At 45.7% G+C, this 24,213-nt stretch overlaps 1 protein-coding gene across 1 annotated transcript in view; it reads right to left on the bottom strand.

Moving 5' to 3' along the window:
* Positions 1–24,213, bottom strand: part of CNOT1 (CCR4-NOT transcription complex subunit 1) — a 4,219,019-nt gene that overhangs the window by 2,163,567 nt on the left and 2,031,239 nt on the right. The window contains exon 19 of the mRNA XM_044079520.1: positions 11,595–11,719. Coding sequence (XP_043935455.1) covers positions 11,595–11,719 — 125 coding nt within the window. The remainder of the gene's footprint in view (positions 1–11,594; positions 11,720–24,213) is intronic.

The following is a 24,213-nucleotide window of genomic DNA, read 5'->3' as shown; positions in this document are numbered from 1 at the left end:
CCTGAGCACCACTAAGCCAAAGGCAGCTCTCCTTCTGGAGATCACATCTAATTTGTAGTGATGAATAAAAGTGCGTTGGTTAGCCCATGAGGCTGCTGCACAAATATCATCCATAGAGGCTCTCGAATGGAAGGCTACAGAAGTTTCATGGAGCTGATAGAATGGGCTTTGACATTCTGAGGTATAAGTATTATCACAAGTGAATAAATGTAGCGTATACAGTACCTTAACCATTTTGATAGAGATGCCTTGGAAAGAATTTCCCATTCTAGGTCCAGAGAAGGAAATGAAAAGTTGGTCAGCATTACGCATTGCTTTAGTTCTGTCCAAATAAAACCTCAGTTGTCTGTGTATATCCAAAGAATGTAGACAGTATTTACCTTTACTTGTAAAATTTGGGAAAAATACTGGCAAATCAATGCTCTGATTGATGGAAAAATCTGAAACAACTTTGGGGAGACAACGATGGGTTTGTCTTGAGTGAAACTCTGTCCTTGAGTAAGATTAAGTAGGGCCTTTTAATGCACACTGCCTGAAGCTCTGAAATTCGTCTGGCTGACGTGATGGCTACCAGGAAGAGAGACATCCAAGATAAAAATTTGAAGTCGCACTTTGCTGCAGGTTCAAAAGGAGGTTGAGTTAAGGACTGAAGAACTAACGTAAAGTCCATGGCTACATGGGCTGTCCGATTGAAGTCGTAATGTGAGACATCCCTTTAAGAAAGGTTTTGCATAACCTAAGCAAAATGAGGGGAGAATCATCCAACCCATCACGATAGTTAGAGATAGCCGCTAGATGTACTCGTATGGTAGAAGCTGCAGCTCCATCTTCAAAGAATTATGACAGGTATTGTAAAATTGCTGTAACTGGAGCCCAGTAAGGATTCAGCCTCCTTTTCTTAGACCAAACAGAGAACCTCTTCCATTTGTCTATAGATACAGTCTTTCTGGTGGATGATTTGTGAGAGGCCAGGATAATATCACGTGCAGGTGAGGGAAGATAACCCTGCCTGGCAATTAACGGAAGTGGAGAAACCAAGCTGTCAGCTCGAGTCTGGATAGGTTCAGGTGACAACCCTTGGGGGTGACAAATCAGGTCTGGAAGATGGTCCAAAATCCATGGTCGACATAACAGATGAGGCCAAATGAAGGGGAGCTAAACTTGTCGAGGCCAAAGGGGGCTAGGAGGATCACTTTGCATTTCAACCGAATAGATTTCTTTATGAACTGGGGAATCAGAGGAATGGGGGGACAGGCATATAAGCAGTCCTGTGGGCCAATCTTGTATCAGAGCATCCCTCGGGGACTCCCCTTTGGGGGGAATAGGGCAAAATTGCTGCTGCATTTGTTGCTTGACAGGGAGACGAATAGATCGCAAGGCTGGCCCCAACGGCTGAAAATTTCTGCCACTACATCGGGATTGAGGGACCACTCATGAGGCAGAAGAAGACATCTGCTCAACCTGTCTGCAATCATACTAGAATTCCCAGGGATATGCGTTGCTATCAGAAAGCGGTTGGAAGCTATCGCCTACTGCCAAATTCCTATGGCCTCTCGACACAGGGGACAGGGGATAGGACTTTATTCCTCCTTGCTTGTTAATATACCAGACTACTGACATGTTGTCTGACTGAACTGCGATCATTCCAGAAGGAACAGCAGATTGGAATGCTTGCAGTGCTAACAGCAATGCTCTCAGTCCTACAACACTGATATGCAGGTTGGCCTCCAAAGTGGACCATACGCCTTGGACTGTCTTCCCCTGGAAAAGGCCCACCCACCATATCAGGGAAGCATCCATGGTCACAGTGGCCTTGGGTTGGGGGGAGGGGTGGAATGGATAACTCCAAAGTTCTATGTCTGGTCTCATCCACCAAAGAAGGTCCAGCTTGCAACAACTGGTTATCTGAATTTGAAAGCATAGAGGGTGGTAATTCGGAAACCAGTAAGACAGCAGAAGCCAATGAAGTATTCCCTTATGCAGTTTCGCAAAAGGCACTATTGGTATGGAAGCTGCCATGGATCCTAAAACCTGGAGAACCTCCCTTGCTGAGGCTTTGTTTTGACAGTATCACCTGGAGCTGCGGCCTCAATCTCTAAAGTTTGTGAGCTGGGAGCGACATCAGACAAGAACAGGTATAGAAGACTGCTCTAATGACTTCTATGTTCTGAGTTGGAGTAAGGTTGGATTTCTCCCAGTTTATCGCTATCCCCAAATGTCTAGCCAGGGAAAGAGTGTACTGCAGGGCTGTTACCAGAAGATGCTTGGTGGGGGTGGTAAGAAGCCAATCGTCCAAATAAGGAAACACCCGGAATCATTGCAGTCTCAAGTGAGCTGCAACCACTGCCATGCACTTTGTGAACACTCTGGGGGCTGCAGAGAGTCCAAATGGCAGGGCACGGAATTGGTAGTGATCGACTCCTAGCCAGAAGCAAAGTAGACTCCTGGAGCGTTTGTCCATTTTGATGTGCTAATACGCGTCCCAGAGATCTATCGAGCACATCCAATCACCTTCCCTTAGAAAAGGGAGAATGGACTTAACAGAGACCATCCAGAATTTCGTTTGGGCAACAGACTTGTTCAAATTGCGGAGATCCAGAACTAGTCTCCAGTCCTGTCTTTTTTGGCACCAAAAAGAATCTTGAGTAGAATCCAGATCCTCATCGGTCTGGTGGGACTAATTGGATGACACTTTTTTGATACAGCTTGTTTATTTCTGCAGCTGCTTCTTCCCTTTGACTGGGTGGAACGTCAGGAAGTTGTCGGAAATTTTGGATAAGTGATGAGGGGAATGGTGTGGCCTCTGGTTATGATCTTCTGCACCCAATTCTAAGCTATTGAATGCCAGGCAGTGTGGTGCAGAGAAACATCCTCAGACTGCTTCCAGAGGAAAGCAATCAGGCCGCTTTTCAGGAGTGCTGGAAAGGCTGCCCAAGGAATCCCTGGGTCCCTGATTAGTGGACCCCCTCTGCCTCGGGTAGGGGTGTCTTCCAGGACGGTTACCCTCTCTGCCCCTGGTGGTATCATCGCCACGTGTGGCACGGAAAGGACCCTGAGATTTTTTGTGCCACATTTTCCCACTCCTCTGGTTCCTGGAAAAGGAGCATTGAGGATTGGAATAATGTAGCTCTACAGCAGATAGGGTCTTACCATCCTGCTCTCAGCTGGCCAGGGTGTCTTTTACCTTGGGGCCAAAAAGGGAAGATGCTTCGATTGGAGCATTCAGGAAGAAAGACATGAAAGAGTCTGCAAAGCCACAGAGGCGCATTCAGGCATGGCGTCTCATAACTATGCCTGAACTCGCTGCTCTAGCCATCCCTTCGGTTGCATGAGAGCAACTTCATGGACAAATTAGAAAGTGTTCCAGAGAGTTCAAAAAACAAGTCTCTTTGGGCCTTGTAAAATGTGCCAAGTAATTCAGAGACCGTACGGCAAAAGTAGCTGAAGCAAAAGCTTGCTTCCCTAATCTGTCCACAGTCCAGACTCCCTGTTGGGTGGATGAACAGTAACACTTTTCAGTGAGATCCTTTTTCATGGCAGCCACCAAAACAGCATCGACTGGTAAACCTCTCGACCAATGTGGGCTCTCCTTGGGGGGGGGGGGGTATCTTGTCAGGTCTCAGAGAGATTGACTCAACAGAATCAGGGTTCTTCCATGCACTCTGCACCATGAGTTGCACCAGCTCGTCTGCAGGCAGGGTCACCCAAGAGGTAGATGGCCAGTGATGGAAAGCCTGCAGAAACATGGACTCCTCGGAAGAAGGGTTAGTGGGCTTCCAATCACTGCTCTGTTTCAACATTTCAAGGATGGCCCCAAAGGAAACATCATTAGGGGGTGACTGTGGGGACCCTTCACCATCATTGAAATGGGTATCCTCTGTCAGACTCTTCAGGTGAAGCTACATGCTTCCTCTTGCATGATCTCTTCTGTGGGGGCTTCTGAGGAGGACTCTGAAGAAGGGGCGCCCTGTAATGGGGTCTCCTGCGACTTTCCAGCCTGGTGTCCCGGGATAGTGGCTTGTGTAAGCTGTAGGACAGGGGGAAAGGAGGTCTGGGTGTTCCATCATTGGAATGCTTCCAGAAGCAAGAGTCCTCTCCATAGCTTGAAAAGCAAGTCTGACCGAAGAGGGATGGGAGCCCAGAACAGAGGAGAACCTCAGAACCGGGGTCACACACCCCCACGCCGTCAAACCCACTCCCAAGGATGGAGCCTCAAGCAGGATTGGTGCAGACAGAACTCCTGGCACCATGGATGGAATCGTAGGCACACACGGAACCGTGATGAAAGCCAAAGAGCCTGCCGCCCAATCACGGGATTGAAGAGGGCCCGGTTCGGCAGGGACCGAAGGCAAATGGGACAGTCCCGGAGCCCCAGTGAGGTACATTACAGGCGCCAAGACGACGGGTTCCAAAAAGGATGTCGGAGATGAAGACTTTGGAACCAGTATGGGCAAAGAAGGAGAGTAGGATAGGGCAAAGGAGGAGAGTAGGATGGAGTCTGTGGAGAAGCCAACCCAAGTCCTGCAGGTGGTTGGGGTCCTAGAACGAGTGGGTATCCCTATATCTGTCAAAAGCTGGTCCACAAGATGCACCATATCAAGCTCAAAAAGGCTCCTGGTGAATCTAGTGGATACTCCCGACGGGGAGTCAGGTCGTTCTAGGAACGGACTGTATACTTGCCCTAGAAATGGATCTGTTGATGGAGAGTATCGGGTCCGTGGTGTGGAATCTACCAGCACCAGTGTCTTAAGTTTGGAGACCAGAGGAGGTGTCAAAATTGTTGTTACCAGGACCTTGAAAGGACTCGGTACCGAAGGGGCACTCAGAGCTGTAACAGGAGGTTCAGTAGCAAGTGTAATCACAGAGACAGGCATCAAAGGCATGCACTGTTTCAAAGTAGCACTCTGTGTCAAAGTCATAGGAATCTTTGGAATGTCAGAAGTCGGTGATGAAGACAGTATCGGAGCAGAAACTGGCACTGATATTGGAACAGTCGGAGCAGAAGAGGTAGGTGTCGATGAGGCGGACTTATGCTCCGAAGATAACTTCGGTACCTTAGGCTTTACAGGTTTGCCCTGGTCACCCGATAGTGAAGAGGGAACAGAGTGGGACCTTTTCTTATCCTTGACTGGAAGGGATGAGACCTCCATCGCAAAAAGGGCCTCTGAAAAGAGCTACTTAAGGAAGCTCTTCAGAATCAGCTTGGTTTTGCGCTCATTCAAGGTGCGCTGGCTGAAACTGACAAATCACACAAGAGGGTTGCACCGAAAGATGGGGCACCCCCAAACAATAAAAGTCATCATGGGAAGTACTGTTAGGCAGTTTACCCTTACATGAAGTGCAATGCTTAAACCTAGACGTGCCCTTTTTATCAGACATCATGAACAAAATACAAGTTAAATAGAAAACCAAGACAAAGAGTTGTGATTCTACTACATCTATAGACCTACCATATCTAAATCTAAATATATATCAAACACACACAAGGTAGCTAAAAATGAAAGAAAAAGAAATACCAAAGTGGTACTTGAGGGAATACCACAAGGGTTGGAAGAAAGGCCATACCACCAATGGTACTTAAAAATTACCAAACTGGTAGAAGTAGAAGGATAAAAAGGTCTAAATATAGCTTCAAATTTAAAGAAATATCAAGATTCACAACAAGAAATAAGAAATATACAAAATATCCAGAAAGATATGAAAAGTTTTCCACTTAGCTGAGAGCTTGGCTGAAACTCGACTTTACAGCTATGCGGCAAATAGGATCTCGGATAAAGTACAGTTTTGTACCTACCATAAATGTAGATGTCCGAACTGGATAGCATCTGCAGTCATAACAACTGGGTTGTCCTGTCGTCAGGCAGCCCTTCAGTCGGCCGGATTCCAAAGTCCGGGTCCGGCTTCGGCTGATGTCGCACTTCACCCGACGTCATCTCTGTTGGTCTTCGGGTATAAAGGCATCAGCCGACGCCATTTTCCTCAGTGTTTCTTGCCCCAGATGCCAGTAGCCCTCTTGTAGGCTAGAAATTTTGGATAAATGCCAATGTTTCCAAAAAGATAGTGGTAAACACCAAAAAATAAGCATGTATGTACATATATACAACAAATACACCATAAAAGACTCCCCCCACCAGCTAGCTATTAGGAGGGTAAACACCCTAGGAGTACCACAGAGGGGAAGGAGGGAGGGTAATCCTGACTGCAGATGCTATCCAGTTCGGACATCTACATTTATGGTAGGTACAAAACTGTACTATGTCCTTCATGGATGCATCTGCAGTCATAACAACTGGGTAGAATACCATAGCCAACTAGGGAGGAGGAAGAAACTAGATTATGGTGTGTTTAGGATCCCTTGCAGTACAGCAGTGGCAAACCCTGCTCAGGATCTGGAATATAGAGGCAAATTATAATGCTTGGCAAATGTATGCACGGAGGTCCAAGTAGCCGCCTCAATAATGTCTTTGGTTGCCACTCCTCGTAAAAAGGCTGTGGTAGTGGCTGTTGCCCTTGTGGAATGAGGTCTTATGTTCTGTGGAATTGGTTTTCCATGGAAGGAGTAACAGAATCGTATGCAATTTCCTATCCATTTGGAGATTGTCTGTTTGGAAATAGCTTTTCCTTCCCTTCCTGTTGCATAGGCTGCAAAAAGTTGATCAGTTTTTCTGCTACTTTTTGTTCTGTCCAGGTAGTAGCGTAGCTGTCTATGTACATCCAAGGTATGCAGTATTCTTTCCCCTCTGTTTTGTGGGTTGGGAAAGAAGGTAGGTAGGTGGATTGCCTGGTTTAAAGACACTCTGGATACCACCTTAGGCATAAATGTAGGATTAGTCCTCATGGACACTATCTGGATGGAAGATTAGGAAGGGTTGTACTGCCATTAGGGCCTGGAGTTCAGAAACCCTCCTGGCTGAGGTTATTGCCAGTAGGAAGGCGGTTTTCCACGACAGATGCTGTAGGTCTGCTGTTGCTGCTGGCTCAAAGGGTGATAGTGTCAACTTTTCTAGCACAAAGTTCAAGTCCGAAGCTGGTAATGGTGGTTTCCTTGGAGGTTTTACATTTTTGATTCCTCTGAGGAACTGTCTGAATAATGGGTGTGAAAAAACAGGTGGATCAAAGCTGTATTCTGCTGATATAGCTGATGCATGTATCTTGATGGAGGAGTAGGACAGGCCTGAATGTAGAAGTTCTGCCAGATACTCCAGGATGTTAGGCATATCTATGTTTGACATCTTTTCCTCTTTCAGTACTCCAAATGACAAACCTTTTCCATTTTCCTGCATAGTTCCTTCTTGTTGAAGGTCTGCAGGCTTCAAGAATAATGTCTTTAACTCTTTGGGAAAGTTCTGGATTAGCTGTTGCTATGTGATGTTCCATGCAGTCAGTTGCAACGTTTTTAGGTTTGGATGCATGATGCTGTAGTTGTTCTGAGTTAACATCAAAGGCATCAGGGGTATTGGCCACATATTGTTCTGAGACATGCTCCTCAGCAGTGGGTACCAGTGTTGTCTTGGCCAGTTTGGAGCTATTAGGATTATCCTTGGACGTTCTTCCTTGATTTTTAGTAATACCTTGTGTATCAAGGGAAGAGGTGGGAATGCATATGCTGCTAGGCCTTTCCAGCTGAAGGAGAGCGAATCCACTTTCCATGCTAGTGGGTGGAATGTCCTTGTGCAGAACTTTTTGAGCTGGTGATTGAGAGGGGAAGCAAATAAGTCTATCTGAGGTATTCCCCATTTCTTTGAGATGGTCTTGAAGATGTCCGGGTGAAGCATCCATTCGTGGGCATCCGATGTGGTTCTGCTTAATATGTCTGCTAGAGTATTTTCTTTTCGGTACAAATATTGCCTGTAACTGGATGTTGTAGCTGAGTGCCAGGTTCCACAGCTCCAAAGTCATTCTGCATAGGGGGTATGAATGAGTGCCTCCCTGTTTGTTGATGTACCACATGACTGTGGTGTTGTCTGTCCTTATCAACTGGCCCTCTTTGAGAAATGGTCTGAAGTTTTGGATTGCCAGTTTTACTGCCAGCATTTCTTTTAGGTTGATGTGCAGGTGAAGTTGATCCTGCGTCCACAATCCTTGCACGCACTTGTCCAGCATGTGGGCCCCCCATCCTAGGTCTGAAGCGTCTGTTGTGATGGTTTGGCTTGCTTGACATCTGCGAAAGGGTAGCCCTGGGTTTGACTGGCATGCTTGAGCCCACCATAGGAACTCCTGTTTTAAGCATGGAATTAGTGGAATTTCTGTTTCTAGGCTGTGCCTGTGTTGGGACCATAAATTCTTTAGGTACCACTGTAGTTTTCTCATATGTAGTCTGGCAAGTGGAACCAAGATTATGCATGATGCCATGAAGCCCAAGGCCTGCAGTACTTTTCTTGCTGTTAACTTGTTCTGTTTTGTTAGTGCCAAGAAGTAAAGAGTGAGTTCTCTGTTTTTCTGCAGTTAGGAAAGCCATTTGTTTTACTGTGTCCAATTCAGCCAAAAATGTCCTTGTCTGGGATGGGATCAGCCTTGATTTTTGTAAATTGACTGTGTATCCCAGTGCTTGTAGCAAGTAAATGACCCTTTGTAAATCTGTTGTCAGCTTGCTTTTGTTGTCCCCTTGTAGCAGGCAGTCGTCCAGGTATGGGTAAATTTGAATTCCCTGTAGTCTGCAGTGGGCGATTACTGATGCCAGGCATTTTGTGAATACTCTGGGTGCAGTAGATAAGCCAAAGGGCAATGCTGAGAATTGATAATGCTCTGATCCTGCAAGAAATCTGAGGTATCTTCTGCAGATTGGTCGAATGGGGACGTGCAGGTATGCCTCCTTGAGATCTAGAGTTACCAGCCAACACTCCTTGCCCAGCATGGGAAGAAGTTGCTGTAGGGTCAGCATTTTGAATGTATGTATTTAAGGTGGACAGGTCGAGAATAGGTCTCCAACTTTTTTCCTTTCTTGGAACTAGGAATAGTCTTGAATAGAATCCCTTTCCTTGTTCTGTTGTTGGCACTCTTTCCACAGCTCTCATGTTTGCTAACTGCCTTATCTGTTGTAGAGCCTCTGTTTTTTGATTTGGAGGTAGATTTGGCATTCCTCTTTTGACTGGTAAAGTGTGGAAGTGGAACCGGTAACCTTGATCTATGGTTTGTAAAATCCACTTGTCTTTTGTGATATAGTGCCAGTTCTTTGAAAATAAGGTTAATTTGCCGCCTAATGGAGCTGCTATTTGTTCCCTGGTAGGCGGATTTAGAGTTAAGTCACTGTGGCTGTGTTGTTGTAGTGGCAGTGGTTGTGTCTGTGCCTCTGTTGTTACCTTGCCACTGTCGTCCTCTGTAGGCACCTCCTCTGGATTGGTTTCTGCCTCTGGAACGTCTATTCCTGCCCCTTTGGGATCTTGTGGAGTCAGGAAAGGACCAATTTTTGGCAGGCCAGTTCCTGCTAAACCTTGGGGGTTGGACCTGCAAGAAATCTTTAACCGTTTGAATGGATTTTGCCTTTTCTTCCATTTTCTTCATTACCTGCTGGGCAGGTGTACCAAACAAGCTGGTCTTATCCATAGGTGCATCTAATAACTTAGCTTTAACATGATCCGGTAAAGCTTGTTCCTTTAGCCATGCATGCCTTCTTATCACTGTGCCAGTCATGGCTGATCTAAATGAAGCCTCCAGTGCATCATAGCCACATTTTAAGGAATGGTTACTAACCTGTTGTATGTTATTTACCATTTCTAATACATATTTCTTACCAATTGATTCATCAGAGGATAGCTTTTTTGTTAACTGATCAAGCATAAACTCTTGGTATTGTATCATGTGAAACTGACAGTTTAAAGCTCTAGCTGAAAGAGTAGCTGAAGTGTAAACCTTTTTGCCCCATCTGTCTAGAGACCTGGCTTCCCTTTCAGAAGGAATAGGGTTTTTAGCTGTGGTCGCGGCTACTGCCTTGGGACCCTGGGATATAGTTTCGGGGTCTGCCAGAGGGGCCTTGTAAAGGTGGTGATGAGTGTCTGGTACCCTGTAAAATCTGTCTGGTTTGGCAGGGGCTGGAGGTAAAGAATCTGGTGCAGAGCAGACATCATTGAAGGCATCATCCACTACAGAGAGCACAGGAGGTATAGCTAAGGGCCTGTGTTGTGGAAGGTGCAGAAAGGTTCTCAGTCTTTTTCTGGAATCTGAGAAATCCTGCTGCTGCCATTGGAACTGCTCTCGCATGGCATGTAAGGTTTCCCCAAAGGAAAATTCTTCTGGTGGGGAGGCAGCTGGAATGGATTCTTCAGCATCTGAGTCTTCAAAATTGGAGAAAGGAGCCTCTGGCTGGTCTGTTATGTCTGATTCATCAGCAGAGTCATCAGAGGACACAGGCTTGGGGGGCTCTGCCCTAGGTCTCTTCTCTGGGGGCTGAGAGGCCCTGTCTGGGTGAGATTGAGATCCCCTAATAAATGAAATTAAATCCTCTGCCAGAGTAAGCATTTGTGCACTAGAAGAGGGCCGGGTTGAAGGTGGTTTAGCAGGCACTGTTCTAGTAGTTTTGGCTGCTTTGGCCCTGGCAAAGGCCTTAATGGACATGGCTGCTGGAGGCCTAGCAGCACCACGTGCTGGGGTAGACACATCCAAGGGAATGGTGTCTGATAAGTCAGTGGCAACCACCGTAGTGGATAAAATTTCTGAGGCCGATTCAAGAGAAGTAGCAGGGGCCTCAGTGGTAGTGATAGATTCTGCTGTATTTTGATCAGTTTTCTCGGTTTCGGCCGAAACAGAGACACTCGCGGTTTGCTTAACCATGGTTTCGGCCGAAACCGGACCGCGAGTGTCGGTCTTTATCTTTGCGTTTTTTAGCAGTTTGGGTAGTCGGAGGATCCGACGGCATAATATACGCAAAATCAGAACCGAAAAACTGTTCAGCAAACTCCGACCGACGCCTAAGCGTTCGTCGGTTGAAAGAAGCACAGGCCGAACAGGCTGCTACGTCGCGGGTTGGGCCTAAACAAGGTAGACAGTAAGAGTGGAAATCCTTATGAGGTATTTGTTTCCCACAGGTTAAACAATTATTAACTTTTTCTGACATCGGCTGAGGCAAGAAAGAGTCCCCAACGGGGTACTTAGCTTTAGAAGTCTTCGAAGTAGTATTCGGTAGAAGTAATCTCTGGATCCGACCGACCGGCACTTGCGAACAGCTTCTGCTTCGCGCCGCAAGAAAGACTGGGGAAAATGGCGTCGGCTGATGCCTTTATACCCGAAGACCAACAGAGATGACGTCGGGTGAAGTGCGACATCAGCCGAAGCCGGACCCGGACTTTGGAATCCGGCCGACTGAAGGGCTGCCTGACGACAGGACAACCCAGTTGTTATGACTGCAGATGCATCCATGAAGGACATCGGGGAGAAAGGCACTACGGGTAATAGCTTAGCTCAAGAGTTTTTTGGCTGGCTCGAGCTTGGTATTACCCAGACTCGGTTCCAAGGGCTGGGAACTGAACCCATCAGTGATGAATGGAAAGAAGATGATCACCACCAGATCAAAAAGCTTCAGTAAATCTGGCTGCAAATAAAAATAAAAACTCCTCAGGTGCATATCTACAAAAGCAGATATGTTAAAATAGGTAACTTACCTCATCAACAGACATTGTAGGGTGTGGAGGGTGATTATAAATTCGTTGGAAGTAGCTATTTGCTTCATCGTCGATCTCCTTTGTAAAGTGCTGATTTGCTTCTGGCCACACTTGAGACAAGTCAGCTAAAGAACAGAGAGATGTGTACATTAAGCTTCCAGTACAAAACATTGTATTCCACCACCCCTTAAATAACAGCAAGACAGACTACCATTGTACGTACAATTAAGGCACTAGTGTAGAAATAATCCATGAAAAACATTTGACAGCTAAAAATGATATCCAGATGTTGATCTATTTTACATAACAGAGCACACCCAACAAGATTTCACATGAAAGCTGCCAAGGACTAGCTCCTCAATGTCTACTGAACTATCGATAAGTACTCTAATCATTCAGAGAAGTTCAGTGCATCTCAGCAACTCCTGTTAATCCAAGTCCATCTAACGAATTAACAGCAGAAATGAAACATCTTTTTTGTGCAAAGACAAACTGCCGAACTAGTAAAGTACTTAAACTTCTGAGATCTCTACTGGTGTTTAAGGCTAATAGAGGGAAAGCACAACCTCTGCTTACTATTAAATTACTCAATACCATATACAGTACAGTTTTGTACCTACCATAAATGTAGATGTTTGAGTGTTCACCTTGCTGCAGTCATCACACTTGGGTTATCCTGCCGTCAGGCGGTCCCGCAGTCGGCCTGAGTTCCAAAGTCTTGGTCCGGCATCAGTTGCTGTCGCCTCTTCCCTGACGTCAGAGCGCCAGGGGTATATAAGAGGCATCTGATGCCATTTTCTTCAGTTTTTCTTGCCCCACATATCAGCTGCCCCCAATAGGTAGGCTATATATATATATATATATATATATATATATATATATATATATATATATATATTTATGTATGTATCTATATATATATATATATATATATATATATATATATATATATATATATATATATATTTATTTATGTATCTATATATATATCTATATATATATATATTTGTTTATATATATATATATATATATATATATATATATATATATATATATATATATATATATATATATATATATATATATATATATATATATATATATATATATATATATATATATAGCTAGATAAAAATAAAGCAATACCTTTAGGCACAAGCGAATACACCACAGAGGTTGTATAGGATAGAGTGGTATTGAAGTTCAGCTAGTTCAGAGGGGATGGATGGAGGGAGGGTAACCTGGACTGCAGCAGGGTGAACACTCTAACATCTACATTTATGGTAGGTACAAAACTGTACTATGTTCATCGTGTTACCCTGCTGCAGTCATCACACTTGGGTTGAATCCCAAAGCTAAGGATGGAAGGTGGAGTTAGACAGGATTAGATGGAGCTAGTAGGTACCTGCAAAACTGCAGTGGCAAAACCAGCTCTAGTCTTAGAATATAGAGGTAAGTGACAGTGCTTGGTGAAGGTGTGCACTGAACTCCAAGTTGCAGCTTTCAGAATATCCTTGGTTGGCACTCCCCTGAGAAAGGCTGCTGATGTAGCTGTAGCCCTGGTGGAGTGGGACCTAATGTTAGCAGGTACCGGTTTCCCATGATGCGTGTAGCAGAAACGTATGCAATGCCCTATCCATTTAGAAATGGTCTGTTTTGAGATGGCTTTTCCTTGTGATCCTGTAGCATAGGCTACAAAGAGCTGGTCAGAATTTCTGAAAGCCTTAGTTTTATCCAAGTAGTAACGTAATTGCCTGTGAACGTCCAAAGAGTGCAGGAGTCTTTCTCCTTTGTTCTGGGGATTTGGGAAAAAGGTGGGCAATGAATGGTTTGGTTTAGGGCCACACTGGATACCACCTTTGGCATAAAGGAAGGGTTATAGTTCATAGAGAGACTCTGTCTTGATGAAAAATGAGGAAAGGCTCCACTGCCATTAGTGCCTGTAGCTCTGAGACTCTTCTAGCTGAGGTTATTGCAAGTAGCAGGGCAGTTTTCCATGAAAGAAATTTTAAATCAGCTGAAAAAGCTGGTTCAAAGGGCGGCAGTGTAAGCTCTTCCAGAACAAAGTTGAGATCCCAAGTAGGTGCTGGTGCTCTCCTTGGCGGTCTTATGTTCTTAGCCCCTCTGAGGTACTGTCTTAGGAGTGGATGTGAGAATAAAGGAGGATCCGTGTTGTAATGAGATGAAATTGCGGAGGTGTGGATCTTAATAGATGAAAAGGAAAGACCTTTGTGCAACATCTCAGTTAAATATTGTAGAATCTGAGGAATGTTTGGATCAAGGGGATTTTGGCTTTTAGCCTGGTTCCAGGCGCAAAATCTTTTCCATTTGTCTGAATAGGTTTTCCTGGTGCTGGGCCTCCTGGCCTCCAGAATGACATCCATAACTGCTTTGGATAGAGATGTTGGCTGGTTGTTTAGGTAATTTGCCATGCAGCCAGGTTTAAAGTCTTGAGCTGGCTGTGTAGAATCTGATTGTCTCGCTGGGTGAGCAGGTGAGGAATTTGTGGTAAAATCCATGGTGGGCCGTGGGCCATGTTCCTTAAAATTGGGTACCAATGCTGGCATGGCCAGTCTGGTGCAATGAGTATTATTTGTGTCCTCTCTAATCTGACTTTCAGTATTACCTTTGCTATAAGAGGCAGTGGAGGAAAGGCATACACTGTTGATGTTTTCTAACTGAATGAGTGGGCGTCCACTTTTCAAGCTTGTGGATGGAATGTCCTTGTGCAAAATTTTTGAAGTTGGTAGTTTTGAGGGCTTGCAAACAGATCTATGTCTGGGATTCCCTATTTTTGAGCTATCATTGCAAATACTTGTGGATCTAGTTTCCACTCACGTGGATCCATGATGTTAATGCTTAGGTCGTCTGACAATGTGTTTTTCTTTCCTGGCAGGAACTGTGCTTGTAATTGAACCTGATAAGACAGTGCAGTGTTCCACAAGGTCATTGCTTGCCTGCATAGAGGGTAGGAATGTGTGCCCCCTTGCTTGTTTATGTACCACATTACTGTGGTATTGTCCGTCTTTATTATTAGTTGTCCTGGGTGTAAGAGGTTCTTGAAAGCTGTTAGGGCATTCTGTACTGCTACCATTTCTTTTTGAATGATATGCAGATGCCTCTGATCTGTAGTCCATTTGCCCTGAATGCAACGTGTGCTCCCCAGGCATAGTCTGATCCATCTGTTGTCAGTTTGCCTGGCTGTGGGCAAGGTGAAAGGCTGACCCTTGTTGAGGTGACATGCCTGTGCCCACCATAGAAACTTCTGTTGAAGGCAGGGAATAAGTGGTATCATTGTTTCCAAGCTGTGGCTGTGCTGAGTCCATACGCTTTTCAAGTACCATTGTAATTTCCTCATATGCAGTTTTGCAAATGGTATTAGTAGTATGCAAGATGACATGAATCCCAAGGCCTGCAGAATTTTTCTTGCAGGGAGTTGGGTCTTTGTTGCCATTATTTTGAAATACTGAGTCAGCTGTTGTTTATTGTCTGGCGTAAGATAAGCCATCTGGGCCGTTGTATTCAAGCTGGCACCCAGGAATATTATGTTTTGTGAGGGCACTAGTTTTGATTTCTTTTCGTTTACTGTGTACCCTAGGCAACTTAGAAGGTGTTTGACAAATGCCAGAGGCTTTAAAAGGATGTACTTGCTTTCTGCTTGAATAAGGCAGTCGTCCAGGTATGGGTATATTTGAATTCCTCTGTCTGCAGTATGCAATTACTGGTGCCAGGCATTTTGTGAAGATCATGGGCGCAGTAGATAAGCCAAAGGGCAGTGCAGAGAATTGATAATGTGTTGAACCTGCAATGAAGCGGAGGTATCTTCTGCAAATTTTGTCTGATAGGGACATGCAGGTATGCCTCCTTGAGGTCCAACGTTACTTACCAAGCATTCTTGCCCAGCATGGAAAGAAGCTGCTGTATGTTAGCATCTTGAATTTTGGTACTTGCAGATAGGTGTTCAGAACTGAAAGATCCAGAATGGGTCTCCATGCTTTGTCCTTTCTTGGGACTAGAAAGAGTCGAGTAAAATTCCTTGTCCTTGCTCCTGTGTAGGTACGTGTTGAATGGCTCTCATTGTCCATGAGAGCTGTAATTTGTTTTTGTGCCTCTGCCTATTGATTTGGTGGCAAGTTTGGCATTCCTTTTATCCTTGGTAAGGTATGAAAGTGGAATCTGTATCCTTGAGAGACAATGTCTAGAACCCATTTGTCTTTTGTGATGATGTGCCAGTTGTCTGCAAAAAATGCTAATTTTCCTCCCAAGGGAGCTCCCAGGAGAGATTTGCTCGGTAATTTGAGGATTGAGTCATTGTGTTTGTCTTCTGCTAGTCTGAGGCCTGTCTTCTCCTCCTTTCTGGGTAGGAGTACCCCATTGGCGAGGTTTGTAAGGGCCTTGTGACTGACCTCTGCCCCTTGGGCGTCTGTATTTGCCCCTCTGTGATCTGTCAGAGGCTGGAAAGAACCAGTTTTTTGTTGGCCAATTTCTGCTGAAACTAGGGGGTTGTACCTGCAAAAAATCCTTGACCGTCTGCATAGACTTTGCCTTATCCTCCATTTTCTTTAAAACCTCTTCTGCTCTGACACCAAATAATACATCCTGCTGTAAAGGTGCATCCAATAATTTTGCTTTAACATGATCAGGAAGGGTTTGTGCTTTTAACCAAGCATGTCTACGTATGACAGAGCCAGTAACAGCTGCTCTACAGGAAGCTTCCAATGAATCAAATCCACATTGTAAAGCCTGTTTGCCCACCTGTTCAGCTGCATGCAACAGATCCTGCATTTCCTTGAATTCAGACTGTTCAGTATGTGTGCTCATTTTTTGTTTTAATTGAGACATTAGGAATTGCTGATATTTCAGCATGTGAAACTGACAATTTAATGCTCTCATAGCCAGAGTTGCTGAGGTGTATATTTTCTTTCCCCATCTATCTAGGGCTCTGGAATCCCTTTCAGAAGGCACAGGAGTTTTAGCTATAGAAGCTTTAGCTCCCTTAGGACCCTGGGAAATTGTTTCTGGGTCAGCCACAGGGCTTTTATAAAGGAATTTGTGAGAGTCAGGTACTCTGTAGTATCTGTCTGGTTGGGCTGGAGCAGGAGGTAGAGAGTCTGGATTTAGACTAGACTCCAAGTAAACATCATCCACAAAATCCCAAACTGGAGGGATAGCAAGAGGTCTGTGCTGGGGTAAGTAAAAGGAACTCTGAGTCTTTTCTTAGAATCAGAGTAGTCCTGGCCTTCCCAGTGGAAATGTTCCCTCATGGTATGTAAAGTTTCCCCAAAGGAGTAATCTTCAGGGGGAGATGCTGAGGGAATAGAGTCTTCAGCATCAGAGTCTTCAAAAGGTGGAAAAGTGTAATCCTGTTCCTCAGAAGAATCTGAGGAAATTGATACCTGGTCAGAAGAAGCATAATCCTCCTCTTGTCTTGGTCTTTTATCAGGAGGGGGATGGGAACCCCTGATTAGGGTAACCAAATCTTCAGCCATCTTAAGCATCTGTTTCTTAGGCATGGGAACTGTAGACTGATGTAAAGTCTTCTTTGGTTTTAAAGGAGTTTTAAGCTTAGCATGAGATTTAATGGTGAGTGCAGTAGGTCTGAAGACACCTTCTGCAGCCGAAGGTGTTTTCACTGCACCGGGGTCTACTTCTGTTCCGGTGTCGAAGGGCCCATTGAAGATGGCTGCGTCGGCCTAGTAGATTCCGTCTGAGAATCCGCGCTGTCTGGGGTTCCAGTTCTGCGGTCGTCAGGGGCTGTGTAGGCACCTTACTGAAAACCGGAGAACCAGCGACAGGCCCAGCCGAGGCCTCTGAGTCTGGTCTGTTCCTAGGCTGCCTGTCCTTATCCTTGCGTTTTTTATGCATGCCGGTCGTCGGCTGCACAGACGGCATGATATAATTAAATTTCCTACCAAAGTAATGTCGTGCGAAGTCAAAACGGCGTTTGATGGTTCGTTTATTAAACCTAGCACAAAACTGACAACCTGTGACGTCGTGGTCTGGTCCTAGGCAAGGAATACAATAGGAATGGAAGTCCTTATGAGGTATTTGCTACCCACAAGAAATGCAATTGTTAACTTTTTCTGACATCGGACTGAGGCAAGAAAAGGTTCCCCAACGGGGTACTTTATTGAAGACTTTGGACTGAAATTCGAATAGAAAATCTCAGGTGTTGGCCGACTGGCATTTGCGAACTGCTTCTGCTTCGGGCACCGCACGGCAAGACAGACTGAAGAAAATGGCGTTGGATGCCTCTTATATACCCCTGGCGCTCTGACGTCAGGGAAGAAGCAACAGCAACCAACGCCAGACCAAGACTTTGGAACTCAGGCCGACCGCGGGACTGCCTGACGGCAGGATAACCCAAGTGTGATGACTGCAGCAGGGTAACATGAACATCAATAATTCACTTTCCGCTAGCCATTTCAACCTATTCAGGGGATGCAAGCAATCAACATCTCATCCATTCAGAGGGGGTTAAGGAACCTATTCAGGGGATGCAGGCATTAAATAATCTATCCAGACATTCAAAGGGGATAAGCCGCGAAAACCAATCTGGAGAGAATTCGCAGAATGTGAAGACAAAACAATGCTTGACTGATTTTAAATTTAACAGCTTAAGCATACCTACCAGCACAGAGTCGCACACTAAGCAAATGAGAAGTAAAAAGGAATCAAGCCCCATACACTTAACTAAAGGAAGAAGCTTTTAATTGCTCACAAGCTTTAATTCTCTGTGATAACTGCTAGTAGTAGACTACTAATTTGCTATATGCAGGCTTGTGGGATTGAGAGAGGATCCAGCCATAACAACTTCACTACTAAAGACAGAAGGTAAATTGATTTAAAACTTCCTAATTACATCTGCCCAAAGTTACTATTCACACAGCCGTGAAGCTAAATGGAATACAAGTGCCGTGGGATAATAGTGCTAAATCCCTACCTGCCATACTGAATTGTCTCCTCACTGCTGTGAGACTACAGAGGTGGTGAGGGTGGAGTGCAGCAGAGAACCCTTCCCACCAAAAAACATTTTCAGCAAATGTAGGGGGTATGTAAGGCAACAAACAGTGTTCTGCATTCAGCCAAGATAAAGGAACCGCTTCTTGATCAACTGTAGCAGAAGTGTCAAAAACATTATGCAGATACAAGGATATGCAGACTCGAAAAAATCCAAGCAAAGATAAAAAAAATTAGAGAACTGGACACAGACAGTAATGCTAAGCAAGTGTGGTGCTCCCTGCTATTAAAGTCTGAAATTATTTCAACAAATTTGCTAGATAAGCAGATTAAAACTTTTTGGTAAACAGATAAAAAATGGACTCCCAAATTGGACTCCTAAGTCGCTGATGCTACTTTTTCAATCTACATCATTAACAGCAGGTACTGACTCCTGCAAAACAAGATTCAGTGCCAAAGAACAGCAGCTGAATGAAAAAGAATTCAATCAGGAATGAGAGGAAAATAAATTAGCACCCATTTATTAATTTAGGTCCCAAGAAGGTGCAAGCTCTCCTCTGTGTGGCTTAAGGTTGAAAAATAGAAGTTATGTTCTTACCATAACGTTCCATGTTAGTTGTCTTCTTCTCGCCTTCTTTCTTGCTGGATGGGTTCGGAGCCGACCTCGGCTCCGACTCGGCCACTCTAAAAGCTCGAGAGTTGGTTCCACCGGCTCGAGGCTCCCCTTATATCCCACAATGCTAGGCGGTATTACCTCAGATCTCGTTTGTAAGCTAGGCCCAGCCAATAATAAATCCAGAACTACTGGAAATGGGAAAACCCACCTCTATAAAAGGAAAGGAAGAAGGTGACCTGAAACCTGATGAGGGAATATATGTATAGTATAGCATATACATATATATAATAGAGGTGGTAGAAAGAGAGGTCACAAACAAACTCCTCTAGGTCTGTCCAGGCTAGGGGGAAGGAGGGTGGGACACAAGAAAGAAGCCGAGAAGAAGACAACTAACATGGAACGTTATGGTAAGAACATAACTTCTATATGTTAAGTTGTCTATCTCGCCTTCATTCTTGCTGGATGGGACCGTGTCCCTAGCACCTTGACCTAGGTGGCCTATCGGAACAGACTCTTGAGCACAGTGGAATCAAAATTAGCTCTATGTCTAGAAGCTAAATCCAACTTATAATGAGAAATGAAAGTGTGAGGAGTAGCCCATGTAGCTGCTGCACAAATGGTATCAATAGGCAGCCTGTCTTGGAAAGCTATAGAGGTAGCCAAAGCTCTAGTGGAATGAGCCTTAGGTTTGTCAGGCAACTTTTTGTGTCTAATTTCATATACAAAGGAAATCAGGGATGTTAGCCATCTGGAGAGTGATACCTTCGAAACTGCAAGGCCCTTTCTGCTTTCTGCATAACAGACAAACAACTGGTCAGTTTTTCTGATCTGTTTGGTCCTGTCCAAATAATACCTTAATTGACGATGAACATCTAGCCAATGCAATTTTTGTTCAGACCTGTTAGAAAAGTTAGGAAAAAACACAGGAAGGTCTATGTTTTGATTTAGATTTGCCGCAGAGGCTACTTTAGGTAAAAAGGATGGATTGGTCCGTAAGGATACCCTATCCTTATGAAACAACAGATACGGTGGTCGACTGCTGAGTGCATGAAGCTCTGAGACCCTTCTAGCTGAAGTAATGGCTATCAGAAAGAGAGTCTTCCAGGATAGCAATTTCATTGAACAGGAAGCTGCAGGTTCAAAAGGGGAAGAATCAAAGATGTGAGAACTAAATTAAGGTCCCAAGAAGGAGGAGGAGTTCTTATAGGAGGTTTAAGAAGAAAAACTCCCTTCAAGAAAGCTTTGCAAAGCTTGTGAGACATGGCAGAATCTGAGATGCCCACATGAAAGTTAGATATAGCTGCCAATTGAACTTTAAGGGTAGAAGGAGATGAACCTGCATGGAAAAGTTCAGCTAGAAAATCAAGGACTGTTTGGATGGGAGCAGTGAAAGGATCTATGTCCCTTCCTTGAGCCCAATAGGCGAAACGTTTCCACTTACTCAGATAAATCTTCCGAGTGGAAGATTTATGGGAAGCTATCAAAATATCTCGAACAGAGTGAGATATTTGAGGAAGCCTGGCAAAGGTTGGAACTGGAGGAACCAAGCAGTGAGGTTCAGAGAGGGGAGGGAGCGATGTAACTGACCCGATTGATGGATCAAAAGATCTGGAACTAGGTCCAGATGCCAAGGTTGCTCCAACAGAAATTGATGTAGGAAGGGGAACCAAACCTGTCGAGGCCAGTAAGGAGCAATGAGGATCAAGGAGGCCTTCTGAATGATAGCTTTCTGTATCACTTGAGAGATTAGTGGGAAGGGAGGGAATGCATACAGAAGTCCCCGGGGCCAAACTTGGACTAGAGCGTCTCTGCTGGGCTAGCCTGGTAACGGGAAGAGGGTGAATGAATCTTTGCAGTTGCTGTTTTGGGGAGTAGAAAAAAGGTCGCAGCAAGGCTGACCCCACTTGAGAAAAATTTTCTCCAAGATAGAATCTTTCAGAGACCACTCGTGAGGCATGAGGATAGCTCTGCTCAACTTGTCCGCGATAAGATTGGACTTCCCGGGGATGTGCGTTGCTATCAGAAAACGCTGAGAAGAAATCGCCCATTGCCACAGTCTGAGTGCTTCTCGACATAGGGGGTAGGACCTGGTTCCACCTTGTTTGTTGATATACCACACTACAGACATGTTGTCCGTCTGAATTGCTATCGTTCCCAAGGGAAGAGAGTCTTGAAGGGCTTGCAACACTAAAAGCACTGCTCTCATCTCTAGAACATTTATATGCAAGTGGCGTTCGTCTGGTTGCCATATGCCCTGGACTGTTCTGCCCTGATAATGCCCCCCCCCCACCCGATCAGGGAGGCGTCCGTTGTCAGAGTAGCAACCGGAGGGGGAGGGACAAAGGGTCTTCCTAGGAAGAGCTGGGGGGAAGAAATCCACCAAAGAAGATGATTCTTGCATGCTTGCGTAATCACAATGGTGTGGGACATCGGAAGTTGTTGGTACGACCATTGTGTGAAGAGCATCCATTGAAGGATTCTCATGTGAAATCTGGCTAATAGAAGTAGAGGGATAGCAGCCGCCATAATCCCCAGGACTTTCAGAACTAATCTGACTTTGACTCTGTTGCTGTGGAAGAGAAGGGAGACCAGTTTGTGTATGTCTGCTATTCTTAGGTCTGTGAGTCTCGCAGACATGTTGACTGTCTAGATTTGCGCCTATGAAGGAAATAGCATGACAAGGCGACCAAACAGACTTTTTGCAATTTATTGAGATACCTAACTTTTGAAAGATGCGAAAGGTGTAGTCTCTGGCAAGTAGAAGAAGATGCTTGGTAGGAGCTGTGAGGAGCCAGTCGTCTAAGTATGGAAACACCTGGAATCCTTGACGTCTCAGGTGAGAAGCTACCACTGCCATGCATTTGGTAAACACCCGGGGGGCAGTGGTGAGTCCAAAGGGCAGGGCTCTGAATTGAAAGTGACTGGTTCCCAGCCTGAAGCGGAGGAATCTCCTGGAGCGTCTGTTCATTTTTATATGATAGTAAGCATCCTGGAGGTCTATAGAGCACATCCAGTTTTCCTTTCCCAATAGGGGTAGGATGGATTGTAGCGTGACCATACGAAATCTTGTTTTCTTGACAGACTTGTTCAAGATACTGAGATCCAAAATGGGTCTCCAGTCCCCTGTTTTCTTTGGAACCATAAAGAACTTGGAGTAGATTCCGGATCCTTGCTGGTCTGCTGGCACTGGCTGAATGGCTCTTTTTGCAAGCAACTTTGATATTTCCAACGCTGCTTGATCCCTTTGAGCGGGTGGAACATCTGGAAGGGACTTTTTTGATTGATTTGGAATGCGAAAGAACGGAATGGAATAGCCTTCGGAAATGATGGACTGTACCCACTTGTCTTGAGTTAGGGATTGCCAGGCTTCTGGGTACAGTGACAATCTTCCCCCGACTGCCTCCGAAGGTGGACAGTCGGGCAACACCTCAGGGATGCTGGAAGGGCTTATCGGAAAAGGTTTCTCGATTGCCCTGGTTCTGCGGACCCCCTCTGCCTCTAGGGCGACGTCTACCATTACTGTTCCCCCCTCTGCCTCTGGAGGGGAATCGACTCTGTGCGTCAGGCAAAGTCCCTTGAGATTGTTTGCGGAACCACATTTTCCCACTTTTCTGGCCTTTGGGGTAAGGCCTAGAAGGAGTAGAAAAACAGACTCCGACGGCAGAAAGAGTTTTGCCATCCGTCTCACACCTCGTCAAGGTTTCTTTCACTTGAGGACCAAAGAGGGATGATCCATCAAACGGGGAATTAGTGAAAGACGTTTTAAAGGGGTCCGCAAAATTGCATAGCCGCATCCAGGCATGCCGGCGTAAGGCTACACCTGTCCCTGCGGCTCTGCTCGATCCATCAGCCGCATATGAAAGGAGGCGCATGGAGGAGTTAGCTATAGAATTTAGGGTAGCCAGCTGAGCGTTCATCTTGTCCTGAAAACCCGCAGCTGTAGGATCCTTTAACATCTCACTCGCTTCCTTGATCAAGTCTCTTTGAAGACGAGTGAAATGACAGAGGTAGTTCAGCGAACGCATAGCAAAGGTCGCTGACGAAAACATCCGCTTCCCGTACCTGTCCATAGACCTAGATTCCTTGTTAGGGGGATGAACAGGCACCGAAGGATCAGCTAGCTCCTTCTTAGTGGCGGCAGCTACCACCATAGCATCCACAGAAACTCCCTTAGTCAGAAACTGCTTATCTGCTGGTGCTGTGATAAACTTTGAAGGTCTCCTGGGGGTGGGGTCCACAGAGTCAGGAGCCGTCCAAGCCTTTTTAGCTACCACCTGCGAGGGGGGGCCAAAGGGGGGGGAAACCCAGGAGGTGGAAGGGCGAGAGCCAAACGCCTCAAGATACACATTCATCCTCCGAAGGGTTAAGGGCTGGCCAATTTCCCCTCTGTTTCAGGATCTCTAGAATGTCTGCAAAGGAGACATCTTCAGAAGGGGAACGGGGGGAACCCTCGGAATCCTCTAAATCCGTGTCAGAGGTGACAGACTCAGGTGAGTCTATGTGCTTCCTCTTGCACTTTCTCTTCCTAGGGGGCTCCCCTGCCAATTCAGGAGAGGCCTCGGAAGAGGATGAGATCCCCACAGGGGATTCTTGAGGAGCTGGCTCTCTGCGGTCTGGCTGAGGGAGTGAGCAGACATAACCTGAGGCACCGAAGAGGGAGGGACGGAGCCGAATGTGGTGTTGAACCGGGTTCCAACACACTCCGCATGACCTCGAAGGCACCTCTGTCAGGCAGAGCCAAAGGTCCCCGCTCCGAAAAGCTGAAAACCTCCCTCGGCACCGACAGCGATGGCTCCGAGGCCGATGTCGGAGCCGAACTCACCAGCGCCGAAGCGCCGAGAGGGAGAGCGGGGTCGGACAAGGGTCCAATGCCACTCACCCCCTCGGAGCCGACGAGGGAAGCTCTGCGCCAAGATTCTTCCAAGGAAGAAATCGGAGCCGACAACGGAACCGAAGACAATTGTATCGGTTCCGACGCTACCACAGTCTCGGTTCCGAAACGCCCCGGCTCTGAGCTCAAAGGAGTCGGAGGAGGAACATTTT

The sequence above is a fragment of the Protopterus annectens genome, chromosome 8.part0 (assembly GCF_019279795.1).
Source record: "Protopterus annectens isolate FY-2018-M chromosome 8.part0, PAN1.0, whole genome shotgun sequence".
Classification (NCBI taxonomy): domain Eukaryota; kingdom Metazoa; phylum Chordata; order Ceratodontiformes; family Protopteridae; genus Protopterus; species Protopterus annectens.
This window is presented reverse-complemented; position numbering and strand designations above follow the sequence as displayed.